The following is a 14,281-nucleotide window of genomic DNA, read 5'->3' on the forward strand; positions in this document are numbered from 1 at the left end:
AAAAAATCTAACAAACAGAGAGGTATGGGGTCAAGGGGGATTTTAAGAGTCAAAGCAAATTTTCGTAATTTAAGCTAGATTATGCAGCGATGTCTTGAAGAAAAACAAACACTTTTCATGACACCAGCTCAGCAGCTAAAACAGCAATGTATCAGTAACTCAGGGCACTATACCAGCAGAAAAAGCAGCAATATCTCAGGGAAAATACAGCCACCTTCTGTGGCACTCTCCCAGCTGCAAATGCAATAATGTCTTGGAAGAAAACAACCACTTTATGTGGCACTTTTCAAGTTGAACATGCAACAATGTCTGGGTAAAAACAACCACTTTCTGTGGCACTATCACAGCAGAGAAAACAGCGATGCGTCAGGAAAAGACAACCACTTTTTGGGCCATTATACCAGCAGAAACAGCATAAATGTCTAGGTTAAAAAACAATCACATTTTGTGGCACTCTCCCCCTGGAAATGCAAAAATGTCTCAGCAGAAAACAACCACTTTTTTGGCACTACACTAGCAAGAAACACAGATATGTCCCGGTAAAAAAAAAAAAAAAACACTTGTTATGGCACTATTCAAACTGTAAATGCAACAATGTCTTGGTAAAAAATAACCGCCTCGGTGAAAAACTACTTGCTTTCGTGGCACTGTGCTGGCAGGGAACATAGCTGCACTGTAAAACAACCCTTCGTTGCTCACGTATTGCTTTGATTGTATTTCATGCGTATTGTTGTCACTGTTGTTAAATTTATAGCACGGATGTTTGTTTAGCAACCTTAAGAATTGCTGATGGACGGCTAAAACGAAACTGCGTGAAGCTGCATGAGACAAAATGGAAAAGGGGAGAAGAAGACAGAAAGAGAGAGAGGTGGATGACATCAAACTCCTCTGAGGCCATTTCCTCATCAGCTCAATGACATCACTGAGCCCCCATAGGCTGCGATTGGCCAACCCGTTTCTCCTGGTAAACAACCGGAGATACATTACAGTGAGTGTGTGTGTGAGTGTGTGTGTGTGTGTGTGTGTAAACGGGCGGGGAGACCTTTGTCCGGTGATGTCACCACTGACCGTTTGGACATACAGATTATACACTGATAAAGCTTCTCTCTGGACACACACTCACTGAATACTCGCTCTCTCTTCCTCTTTGTTCCTCCGTATAATCAGTCACAGATCTATCCATCTGACTGGATGTGATGTAGAGGTAGATGTGCAAAAACTCTGCATGTTTTACATTAAAACACCTTTTGAAACATTCATATTAGCACTTAGTTTGCATGTTGTTGGAGGAATTTACTTGCAAAATACTGTCTGTTGTTATTAATGATTAAGGGCTTCAACCTTGAGGCTGGTTTTATTCTACTGTAGATGTAAATCTTTAGAGAACAGTTTTCAAATACTTATTTCATTGTTGAAAACACTCAATAATTTTCTGGGGAATGTAGTTTTTAGCTAATGTTACTCAAAAAAGAGTGTCTTCTTATGTTATTTCTTACATTATTTTTATAATCTGTAATTGCTTTTATTCTTACAACTCTTTATTACTTAAACTCCTGTTTGAGATCTTCCTGTTTTACAACTTTTATTCCTGTATTTGTTTTTTTCTTGTTGATCACCGGTGGTTGGTGTTCACATTTTGTTCTTGTGCTTTTGTTTGAATTTCTCTGTTTGGCATGTTTGTGGACGTTTATTTTATTACTCCCAGAGTTCCTGCCTTGCTTTGTCTGTTATCGCACTTTGTAAAACATCTGGTTATTATTATTATTATTATTATTATTATTATTATTATTATATTATTAGTAGTAGTAGTAGTAGTAGTAGTAGTAGTATTTATGAGGGCTATTTTTAGGAGTGGATTAATACACGTTTGGTGTCAGTGCTCTGAATCTTAAGCAAATGAAAAATTGGGCATGAAACGCAGCAATTTTCATTTTTAAGTTCGTATTATAGATGTTTGTTTACAGACAGTGGAAGTGCAACCATTTCTTTTTCTATAGTGCACAAACAGTGACTTCTATAAATCCATGTTAACAGCTCACTCAGCCACAGTGATAGTTTGAGCTAAATGCTAATTCAGGTTTTCTCACACATTTATTTATTAGTGGCCGCCCAACATAATCTCAACATCTGGTGTCACATATTGATTTTCTATTGTTGGATCATTCATTAGCTGATTAGTTCACCGGACTGACGGCGGACAACACAAGCAAACTTCAGGTGTAAGTTTGAGCTCTGGAATTGGAGGCAACAGGAGTTTTCCACTATTTTACAACATTTCTGAGGCTAAACAAGAAGATAGTGCTGCCTTGTTTTTCAGACATCTGTAGGTGATACTGTAATGTTAAAGGATAAATATTCGCACAGATTCATTCATGCTCCGTCTGTGTGTGAGTGAGAGAGACAGGAAGAGAGACAGTCTTTAGTCTGTTGTTCCATTTCCGGTTATCGTCTCAACACAGAAGGAGGAGAGCATCGTGGTGCATTAAGCACGACCACACACACACACACACACACACACACACACACACACACACACACACACACACACACACACACACACAAACACTTATAGTGGTGTGCTGATTGCAACAATGCTGTGACTCTCTGTACTTCATCAGTGTGTGTGTGTGTGTGTGTGTGTGTGTGTGTGTGTGTGTGTGTGTGTGTGAGTTTAAGTGCTGAGATATGATGCATCAAGTGTGTCTGTCCGGCTGCCCTGCTGAGCTGCAGCCTCTCATAAAATCTGCACGCTTTAATATTTCTGCTATTAGAAAGGATATTGTTTTTTACAATCGTGTTGTCATAGTTTTGGTCATTGTTCAGTTACGATAACGTGTGAGTTACTTACTGTCATTGTAAAGAGCACTGTAACATAAGCTGTCAGAAAAGAGTGAAACATCTTCACTTTAACCCAAATATCTAGTGACACAGTGTTGCCAAAGATGTCTTTTTGGAATCGCCTGAAATATCACCTCATGTTAGCGAAAAAACTTACCTATTTTATATTTGCAACTTTAATTTGCAGAATTTGAGATTCAATGGAAAGCCGCCCAGTGATAGTTGACTTGTGTTAAGCTCAGAATCATCAGTAAAACTCACCATAGATGAGGAAAGAGGATCTCCCGTCCAAACAGGGCGCAAAGTAGAATCCGTGAAGTGGAAACTTGTCCCACAGGACCTGAAAGTATAAAGATCGTCTTTTATTAGTTGACTCTTTTACTATTGGTATTACCATGCACAACATACTTAAAATGGCCGATATTAATACAAATTAGTTGGCTAACACACAAAAACGCCAAGACTGAGGCCTAACTGCTTACTGTTCTACCCCAAAATCAACAGAACAACCCCAAATCGAGGAAGTAACGATACAACTTCTGTGGACATTTCATGAATGCAACACTGACACTGCATCACCACACTCCATAGCATCCATTATTTAAAAAAACAACATTTTCTTACCATAAATCAATGTTATTTAATTATGTTTGGATTATGTGCGTCGTTCAATACTGGTGTTTTTGAAGGTCTTAGTCTCGTCTTGGATTTGACTCAGTCTTGTCTCTTGTCTCTCAGACAAAGAGAATTTAGGACTTTGCTTCAGGACAGGTAAAAACCAGAACTGTGGAGTGTTGAGTAAAGACGGTTTAGATGATTTCAGCTCTTTCGTGTTTGTTTGTATTTGTTTGCTCATCCAAAAAACAATGGAAAGATCTTAGACATAAAACTCTGCAACGCCTTTTGACTATTTTATCAAGACATTTCAGTAAAGCAACAAAAGAGGTGCATAAAGATTCAGTATTTTCATTAGTTTAATGTGGGTGTTTTTATGGAAATGTGGATCTTTCGTCAAAACCAATCTTAACATACTGTTATTATGTAAATATAACATTTTTCCTGTTTAAAAACATTTAAATCAATGAAGAAAACTCATTAAAATCTATTATTGTCTCTAATAACTAACCAAAATTTGGTGATGTGGGTCCACATTTGGATTGTAACTCCAAAATTTTGGGGTAACTATATCTTATAAAACCTTTCCCTTTAAATCATGTTAATACAAGAAAAAAAACCATTAAGTTTCCTAATATATTAAAATACATTAATTCATCAATACATTTACCCCAAATAATGGCTGTACACTACAGTAAAGTCATGCACCTCTTATATTCTACTCACTTTGTTAATTTAGGGTTTTTCACAGTAAGGGTTTTTAAAGGGGCTTGGTTTTTGCCCTTGCAATTTAGTGGCTTTATGTAATTCTCTAAATTAAATCGGTTTAAAATGTTTGGTATTGTTTTTGGGATTTGTTTTTTATTATTTCTGGAGAGATCCTTTTCAGCAGCTGACCATTACTGATCACGCAGTCAAAAGGCAGCACGCAGAATTAAACGACAGTTAACCGCCACGATTATTATTTTGGGGGGTGATAAAAGTCACCAGTGACATCACGACGACATCACAGACACAGTAACAATGTGACCATGCCACAGCTGATTGATGATTTCATCAAACCATCGCTCAGCTCTGCCGGCTCATGACGGAGTGTCGAAGCGTCCAAATGTGGCGCCACACACGAGCGGCGAAGTGTATGTTGAAGGGCGACTTTACTACTTACCCTGCACTTATATGCCCTCTGTGTAATGGATACCAAGGCTTAAGTGGTAATGGTGCAATAAAAAAAAGATACAGAGAGAGAGAGGGAAGAGGAGAGACGTGGAGAAAGAGAGAGAGACAGAGATGTAGGAGGGGCAGGAAGATGAAGGAGAGGAAGGAGACACAGAGGCAAGGAGACAGGAAGGAAGAAAAGCAGAAAGAGTTAGGGAGGAAGACTGGAAAGGAAAGACAATGGAGAGTTAAGGGAGATAATGGAGACAAAAGAGAAACGATGAAGGAGAAAACGAGGAGGATGCAAAGGATAGATGACAGACGAGACAAAAACGAGCCGACAAAGGAAGAAAAAATGACTGAGGAGACGGATGAAAGAAGAAAAGGAAAAGATGGAGAAAGTAGTGATAAAAGACAAAAGAAATGACACAAAGAAAGTTGAGAAAAAGGGAAAGCTGAAGCGAACCTTTGAGCTATAAATCCTTTTTTCTAACAGAAGGAAGCCCGTCTGTCTGTAATGTCCTGACAGACATCTGTGTGGTTTATATTCGGCTGTTATTGATCCCCAAACTCTCTGCTCTCTTGTTTTAATCTCTCATTGTGTCCATCGTTTCTCCTCTACCTCTTCATCTCAATGTCTCGCTTTTATCTATGACTGCGTCTGGCCATGAAAATGATAAATGAGGAAAATGTTGAACGTCCTAAGAAGGAAACCCTCCTGTTAGCTCAGAGTGCATAATTAGCTATCGGCATCTTGTGATTTGGTGCGAGCCTTTGATTCGATTTAATAAAGTGGGTGAAAGTTTTTGTTCAGAACTTGATGAGGAAAAAGCAGCTTAAGTTGTTCACAGAGTATTTAGATTATTTGTCAGACTCTATGATCAATGCTTTGATGAGCAGTGTGACATACGGTTGGGTTTAAATATGACACTGACAGCTGATAAAGGTGCAGACAGACCGCTTAACATACTTTTTCCTTAATTTTTTCAAGAAAAAACATCAAAAACGTGTAGCAAAGTGTGACGTGGAAGTCAACCATTTGTTGCGGTAATTTGACTAGTTAGAAAGGAAACAGACTGATGTTAAAGTAAAGTTTGTCCCACTCACTACTTTGTGAACTCAATTTTGGCCGATAATCTTTCTTATCAAACAAAAAAATCAACCTTAACCAATCCAAATTTCTCTCTGTCACCAAACTAAGACTAATGTTATCTTAATTTCCTTTTTAAATAAGTATTTCACTGATATAAAGAGGGTCTTTAAATAAAACTTGGCCGTGTATGCAGCACAAAGTGAATTAAACAGGAATTCCTGTTTATCCTGATTCTATTTCTGCAGGAGAATCTGCATTTTGAGGCCTCACAACTTCTGTCTAGTAGTATTTCATTGTACCATTTGACCTCCTGGGATTAGGCCAACATTATAAATATTTGTCGCCTTTTTGTATCTTTTCCATTTCCATTGCATATTGCATTGTGGGAAACGGTCCATCAGCAACAGGACTCATGCACGGCACTGTGGGGACTGCAGGCCGTATTGTTAAATCTGCCAGGCTGTGATCTATCTTTGTGGTGAGGGTGAAAACAGTCTCTAATGACTCTGCTCAGCTCCTCTTTCTCCTCTCTCCTCTCTCTCTCTGTTGTAAAATGAAACCAAAGCTTGCTTGCTCACTCACTTCCTCTCAATAAACTTTTACTTTTAATAAACTTTAAAGGTATATACTATGCAGTAATGGTCTGTACAGTTTGTAAACGAAATTGACTTCAACTTCACATTCAATCTCGTTCACTATATTTGTGTTTTTTTTTATTTGGCACTGTGTTTGAAATGTTTTTTAGCTTCCCCTTGGATGGACGAAAATAAGAAAATACAGGCAGAGGGCAGGGTTTCTACAGATAAATACACCACCACACACTTCGTATATAGTCTATAGTTTTTTTTAAGAAATCTTGCATAGTATCACTTTAATTCTGTATTACACATAATGAATAAATGCAAAAAAGCTTTACAAAAAAAGGATTTGAGAAATTGAATACGCAGTCTAATCTAATAATTAAATATTTTTTAAAATTAAACACAGATTGATTTAAATATTCAAAAACACAGAAAAAGCAAATTTTCAAGTTTGTCTTAACATTAAATATTAATATTATTCCTTATTTTTAGCTTTAAGAAATTCTATTATTTATAGATTTATATCACAAATAAATGCATTCAACTTGTCATTCAGACATATAGATAACAGCTGGGTATTGTCTGTGTTTCCAGTAAGCGAGTACCACAAGCAAAAAAAGAAAAGGGCCTGAGATATAGCCCTGTGGGACACCATTAAATCTGTTTTATCTTGTTGCCCATGGCCACAATCAATTATCAACAAATTGAGAAGTTTTAAGCCACCTCTAAAAATCCATATCAGTTTAAGTTTACCCTATATGTAGAATATTTTCACTGCTTTATTTTGCCAAAAGACAGCCCTTACAAACGGAGATTTGAAGCTGTTACATCAAAAACACCAGACTCCGTCACTGAACGTCAAAGTCGCTGCTCTACCACTGGCTCAATCTGCTATTGTTTGAGGTAAAATGGAGGAAATATTAAAATGTAGTGTATACTTAAACTGACATTGATCTTTTTAAGGTGGCTAAAATATGTTTTGCTGCAGCCTCGTCCACAGTAAAACATTGATTCACTTCGGTAACAGTAGATTTGGTTTATCAAAGATGTTAGAAAGGCAAAACAGAAACCTCAAACGGGTCGGACCACCATGTTTAACTCTCTAAAATTATACGTTACAGTTACAACTAATAAAGACAACAGAAATAGAGAAGTTTGCTTAAATTTAAATACTCAAAACAGTAGCCTGTTTACTACCCAAAAGTGACTTTAGTTGTTCTTTTGGTGAAACTGAGTCCATTGCTATTTTCTCCTCTTGTCTCCTTATGTCTTCCTTATCTCCACTCTCCTCATCATCTTCCTTTTCTCCTCTGCAATCCATCTTTTCCTTTCATTCCTCTCTGCCCCTGCCAAACCTCTCTGCTCTGTTTGTCCTCTAAGTTTCTCCATATTCACTTGAAGTGGCTGCCTCAATAAAACATCACCTTGATGTTGTTACTGACGTTTAGCAGCTCTTGACTCTTAAAACCTCTGTATCATACGCTGACGTGTTTGCCGCGAGTGTTACCAGCTCTTGAAGCTTCGCACTTGGCTCAGCCTCATTCAAGTGAATAGTGAAAAGGCTTTAAGGTGGAATAATGCCTCTCAATTGCCATATTGGAAAGCTTGACCTTTTGGTCAGCTGTGAGACAGCCGATTGGGTTTCTAAATGTTAACTTGTGTTTCTCAGAAGATGTGACCAGATGTGGGTTATTAATGTGTCAAAAAGGGACATTTCACGCACGCCAGATATATTTAAGTCGTCATTTAAAAATGTCTAGTGTTGCTGTTGTGAATGGCCAAACGCTGGATTCACATCATGTAGGAATTACTTTCAATACGACTTTCTGACTTAAAACAAAAGTCACTGGCAGACTTTATCCGTTGTGGTTATCCAGCTTCTAAGCTAGCATTCACAACAGCGCACTTTGTTGGTAGAAATCTCTGGCTGACTTTTTAATGATTCCTGCTCGTTTTAAATCTGAGATGTGCACATAATAATAATGATTTTGTTTCTAAACCCGAGGCACAAAGTGTTTCATAATAGGCTTACAATACTATACAGTATATGAAAACAAGGTAAAATAATTAAAATATAATGTATACACATTTATACTCATACTTATATACATGGGTGTAGTACTACACATATCAATACATACCCATACATTTACACATAAATATATATGCATATATGGTTGTATAAATGAAGACGTAACGATGACTGTGCCGTTAGGGAAATAATTATGACGACTGCGACTGCAGTTTTAATCACTATGATTGTGTATAATAAAAAGGACGAGAAAGACACTCTGTGACAGCTGACTCACGCTGAGACAAAAAATAGAAAGGCGAGAGGTTCTCCGTGTTTCTGCTGATCTCGTTTGCAGTTAGAGACGCATTTAGCAACACACAGATGTCTACGCGAGAGGCTGAGAGAGCTGATGAAAGACGGAGGAACCCTGCTTTATTGATCCTATTGATTCAACCCTTACCTTTAAAGAAAAACCACCCCTCCCCTCTGCTCACTCTCACCCCTCCTCAAACCGGTAAACCCCTTTTGAATAATATAATTGCGTATTTGATCCTCACTGTAACCTCGACCAGAGGGGAAAAAAGCCTGATTGAATCACTCGAGCGTGCTCTTTCTCCATTGACGGCACACTGCGTTGGTGTGTGGGTGGGTGATTTTGATTGCTCCCTTTTTACACGTAAATGTGTCTGCACTTTTTTCTTTTTTTTTTTTTTTTAAGTCTGGGGTGAACTGCTGCCGAGCTGCTTTTCATCGAGCTACACTAAGCAGAAAAAGGAGAGACAGTGAAACGGAAAGGGAAAGGTGTGCAGAGAACATCTCTTTACTATATCTGAAATAGTAATTTTTTTTACTTCTTTGTTGACCTATTTTAAGTATTTGTTTAAAAAATTGTTGTTTCTTGAGTATGTTCTGTTGTTAGATAATTTGTTTCACTCTTGCAATTCAGTAAAAAAAGTAAAATTGGAAAAAAAAAAACATACACAACTACAATAAACCCATACTGCCTCCCTATGGTTTAAATTTTTATTCATGGATTTTCAGAATCCAGAAAAATACTTACAAATTAATAAGTCAAAACCTAAAGGGTTAATTTGTTATTTTTCAACCTTTTTTCTCATGTTTTTGTTTTCTAAGCTACTGATGGAGGCAAATTTTTTTTAAATTACCAATACTGAGTGAGAGCAAGAGGCATTCAGGGGACGTTCACACTGTCAATTTACATCCACTAAAAGTGCTTGTTTTTGCCACTGACAGGCTCAGATTATTATTTTAACGCGGAAGGATCCCTTCAGAGATAGATCTTTTTTAAAGAGTATTGCCAAACCCGCCAAAGACATAATTCAAAGTTCACAGAAACAAAATAAAACTCAAAAAACTGCCTTGGTTTGTCTTTCTACTGTTCCAACAATCATCAACTCTGGTTTGGTTGGAAAAAAACCTTAATTCATCCAGTTAGATGTGAAAATATGTTGGCTCTCTACGCTATAATTACTGTTCATTTACATGGAGTGTGGTGGGTTTGGTGATCATCCATGGCACTTTTAGTGGACTCGAATTGACGTTTTTTAACAAAAGTCCTTTGTCATTTACCAAAAGAAGCTTTCCCCAAATTTATATATATACTGCAGTACAAAATAAATGAATCTGACCTGACACTATTTCAGTACTTGACAGTTTTTGTGACTGGCCATCAGAAAATGCAAAATAAGATGTGTTTATCAAAGTGCAAACATCATTGGGCAGCTACAGTCACTCTGTAGACCAGGAGTAGTGTTTAATATGCATGCATGTAATATGCATGGAAATAATACTGAAAATAAAAACCTGTATACTCTCTTCTGTTAGGTGGAAGTACCTCCAGTTACTCACAGCTACCAGAGCTTCATGATGATCAACACACGGCCAGTCAGGATATGACAGGTGCAAAACAAACACTACAAAAATGCACAAAAAATTATGTACATATGAATATTTATTCCAATTCTTTAGAAATGCAACTACTAAAAGTAAAGACACTATTTTGTATTTTGGATACAATTTTGATGTATATATCCACAAAAAAATAAATTAACAAAAACAATTTCAGCCCAGATTTAACCTAGATATTTAGACATATTTTGACCTAAAAATTACTAGATTATTATTATTATTATTATCCATTATTAGAAGTAAATCCTAGTTTTTTTAAGACGGTTAATTGTGAATATTTTATATGTGGGTTTTTTTTGTTGTTGTTTTGCACGTAAGAATAGCTGTAATGCTGGTAATGGTAGTACAATTAGTGGTGAAAAGAACACCTTAAAATAATGGCTTGACACAGTTACAGAGGATTTTGGGTGTCTGAGAGAAAACAGAAGTTGACTGAACATTTGTGATGAAAGTCATGAACATTTCAGCCTAACAAAAACAAATTTAAGTTCACATTCAGATATTTCAACACCCAGTAAATATTCGGGTCCAAAGTTCAAGATCATGTCTATTTTAGACTTTGAATAAACAAGAACAAAATTGAGACACCAAGTTGACGTTCATCTAGTATGCACTATATAATATGTCCAATCTATTAACAATAAAATATTTGTGTCCAAACTATGAAAACATTAGTAATAAGTCAACTCCGTAAATAAATACATATTATTAATCATATTATTATTGTTATCATTATTATTACTATTATTGTTGCTGAAATTAATAATCCAGAGCTCCATAGTAAAATTAGGAACAAAATAAAAAATTAGGCAAAAAACACTTGGTTATGGTTATAAAAAAGATTTTTAAAAAGGAAGTTTTGTTTTGTTTTTGATTTTAACAAGATTTTCAAACATCCACAATTGGTGGCACAAAAAGCAAAGAAAAGGCAATATCATCATAATAATTGTAATTATCCAAATAAAAATCCAGGGCTTAGGTTATTATTTTATTATTATTTTTATTGTAATTAGTAGGAGTAGTAGTAGTATATTATAGGTTCAATTAAAATAAATAAATAAATAAATACTAGAATTAACGTGTACAATTTGATGTTTTATTATTATTATTATTATTATTATTATTATTAGTAGTAGTAGTAGTAGTAGTCTTTAATTTATTTATCTGTGGGCTTGTCTGTGGTGTGATGTTTCAAAGCATGGGAGTCTTTTCTGCTTTCTGTCTGTGACACATACACACAACAACACACACACACACACACACACACACAGCTTATACATTTTAAACCCAGTGTGTTTGTGGCTCAGCGTTTTTCATATTCAAAGATCAATAGTACCACCTGTCAGTGACAAACTGTATTACAGCCACAGCAGTGTGACTCCTGACAGTGTGGAGGGTTAACATGAATTCTTTATAACATTTCACTCATTTTTCCAGAGAGCAGAAGAAGAAACAAACACAACCATCTTAATGATGAGCAACAGAGACGTCAGCACGTCTGAGTCAGTCCATCCAACAACTTTCCACCATGCACAACTACACAACCACTAAACAATGTGGAGTTTAAAAAAGCAAAATTCAAATTCAAAGCAGGTCATGTACATTCATTGCACTCAGAATTAACATCATGTTTTGGACTGGAAATCACAATGTCTCCACAGATCTAAAATAATGCATGTTGAAATTTTCCATGTGATGAAATGGTGTAGGCTTGCAGCCATAAAAAAAAACATAAGGAGTCTGTGGTTTGAATGTTTCCCTCGGTGTAAACATCATATATGTGTATTGATTAGGCTCTTAAACTACTCAACCATTTATCATCAGACAAAGAGCAGCAGGGAAACAACAAGCTGCGCTCTTTCATTTGTATCTGTCGTCAGGTCGCTAAACGCTGAGAGGAGACGCGAGTGTGTGTGTGTGTGTGTGTGTGTGTGTGTGTGTGTGTGTGTGTGTGTGTGAAGGAGTGTGAATTTGTGCACACAAGGATAGTTTTGCCTTACGTAATAGTTTCGTTACTGAATTGAGTCCTTAACCTGATTGGCACTGATCAGCCGGGCTCAGAGTCATGCATACTCAATTCAGAGAGGTAATGAAATCAAACGCACCCGCACCTTTTCCCCCCTTAGTGACTGACTGAGATACAGCAGCAGACACGTTACAGAGCATGACAAAAGTATTCAAATGCACAAAAACTTTTAGAAAAACCTTATTCAGAACAGATTAAGTAATGTATGATCAACATATTAACCCCATAAAACCAGAGGAAATTGGCTCGATTTTCTGTCAAAAACATGAAAGCAGAGAGCAAAACAAAAAGCAAACAGGAAATGCAGCAGTATCTTAATAACAAGAAATCCCAATAAGAAATGCAGCGATGTCCAGGTTAAAAACTTCCTCTTTTTGTGGCACTATCCTAACACCATAATGTGTTGGCAGAAACAACTGCTTTTCATGGTATTATCCCTGTAGGAAATATGGCAATGTCTCTATGAAAAAACAAAAACTTTTTATTTTATGATCACAACAGGAAATGCAGCAATGTTCTGGTAAAACAAAAAAAAAAAAAAAAAAAACGCTTTTCGTTCTCCTATACTGACAGAAAATGCAGCAACATCTATTAAAAACAGATGCTTTTTGCTGCACTATCCCAGCAGGAAATGCAGTGATGTCTAGGTATCTTCCTCTTTTCGTAGCACTATCCTGGCAGGAAATGCAATGTTTTGGTAAAAAACAACCGCTTTTTATGGCACTCTCCTGGTGTGAAATACAGCAATTTCTCAGTAAAAGACAATTGCTTTTTGTGGCACTATCCTAAGTGGTCTCACATGGACCAGTCGCTAAAAAACACCATATTTGGTTGCTAAAAAGCAGCTGAAAATGCAGTATGACTTGCTAAAAAAACACCAGCTTTGTTGTTTTTTGGACTTGAACAGTGGTCTGCAGCTTGGCAGGCGTCATGCGTAGGTATCCACCATCCCCTCCACCTCCAGATGGCAGTCAGCTCATACACGACATCACTTTAGAAATGTTGATATGATACTTATGAAACGTACAAATTACATGTTTGCGTGCAGAAATGTAAAACGCAGTGCATGTCACTTCTCATGATTCTGTCATGTCCTAATCACTGAAATATTGGAACGTTGTTGGTAAAGTTTAGCAAAGACGGAGTGAAAGAGACAAACGAAACAGACATCACATTTAAACATTAACCTGAACTTCTGTTAACAAGACCTTCAGTTTGTTTCATATAAGACAAGCTGCTAAATCCTCCTCAAATACTGACTGTTGTTCAAATAATACAAACAACACTAACATTATTATTTTCTGTCTCTTCTTCCCATCGTCCCACCTCCTCTCCGATGCTTTCCTCTCCGTCTCTCCCCCCTCTCCCTCCTCCTCGCAGCGTGCAAACGAAAGGAGCAGGACACGGCGAAGGACCGCAACAACACACCAAAGAAGTCGCGGCTGGTCTTCACCGACCTGCAGCGGCGCACCCTGCTGGCTATCTTCAAGGAGAACAAGCGGCCCTCCAAGGAGATGCAGCTCACCATCTCGCAGCAGCTGGGCCTCGAACTCACCACCGTCAGCAACTTCTTCATGAACGCCCGCCGCCGGAGCCTGGACAAATGGACAGACGACGGAGCCAGCCCCGGCGCCCAATCTTCGGCGTCCAGCACTTGTACCAAAGCGTGATAAAAGACGGAGAGTAGGGGGAGGGGAAGCGACAGGGAGGGGTTGCGGGTGGGACAGGGCGACGGAGATACGGGGAGGGCGCGGGTCGAGGTTTCGTCCGGTCGAAGCGAGGAGGATAACCAAACTTTTTACATTTTTTTTGTTTGTTTGTCTGTTTTTTGTCGAGGGTGACAAACTGAGAGAGGGGCTGCTCACTGCGACGACTTGTTTGTAGCCTAACCGCCTTTTTGCAAATCCATCGTGAATCCATAACGAAGCTGAAGGGTAAACTCTACAAAACATAAAAACCTCACTGCAGAAAAAAAACCTGTGAATTGTAGACTTCAACTGATGATGTCTCCTTTAGGACAAACCCTAACC

At 37.5% G+C, this 14,281-nt stretch overlaps 1 protein-coding gene across 1 annotated transcript in view; it reads left to right on the forward strand.

Moving 5' to 3' along the window:
• onecut2 (one cut homeobox 2) overlaps nt 1–13,921 on the forward strand; it is a 35,250-nt gene extending 21,329 nt beyond the window's left edge. The window contains exon 2 of the mRNA XM_042509089.1: nt 13,632–13,921. Within this exon, the coding sequence (XP_042365023.1) occupies nt 13,632–13,921 (290 nt within the window). The remainder of the gene's footprint in view (nt 1–13,631) is intronic.
• The last annotated feature ends 360 nt before the right edge of the window (nt 13,922–14,281 follow it).

This window comes from Plectropomus leopardus, chromosome 20 (assembly GCF_008729295.1).
Source record: "Plectropomus leopardus isolate mb chromosome 20, YSFRI_Pleo_2.0, whole genome shotgun sequence".
NCBI lineage: Eukaryota > Metazoa > Chordata > Actinopteri > Perciformes > Serranidae > Plectropomus > Plectropomus leopardus.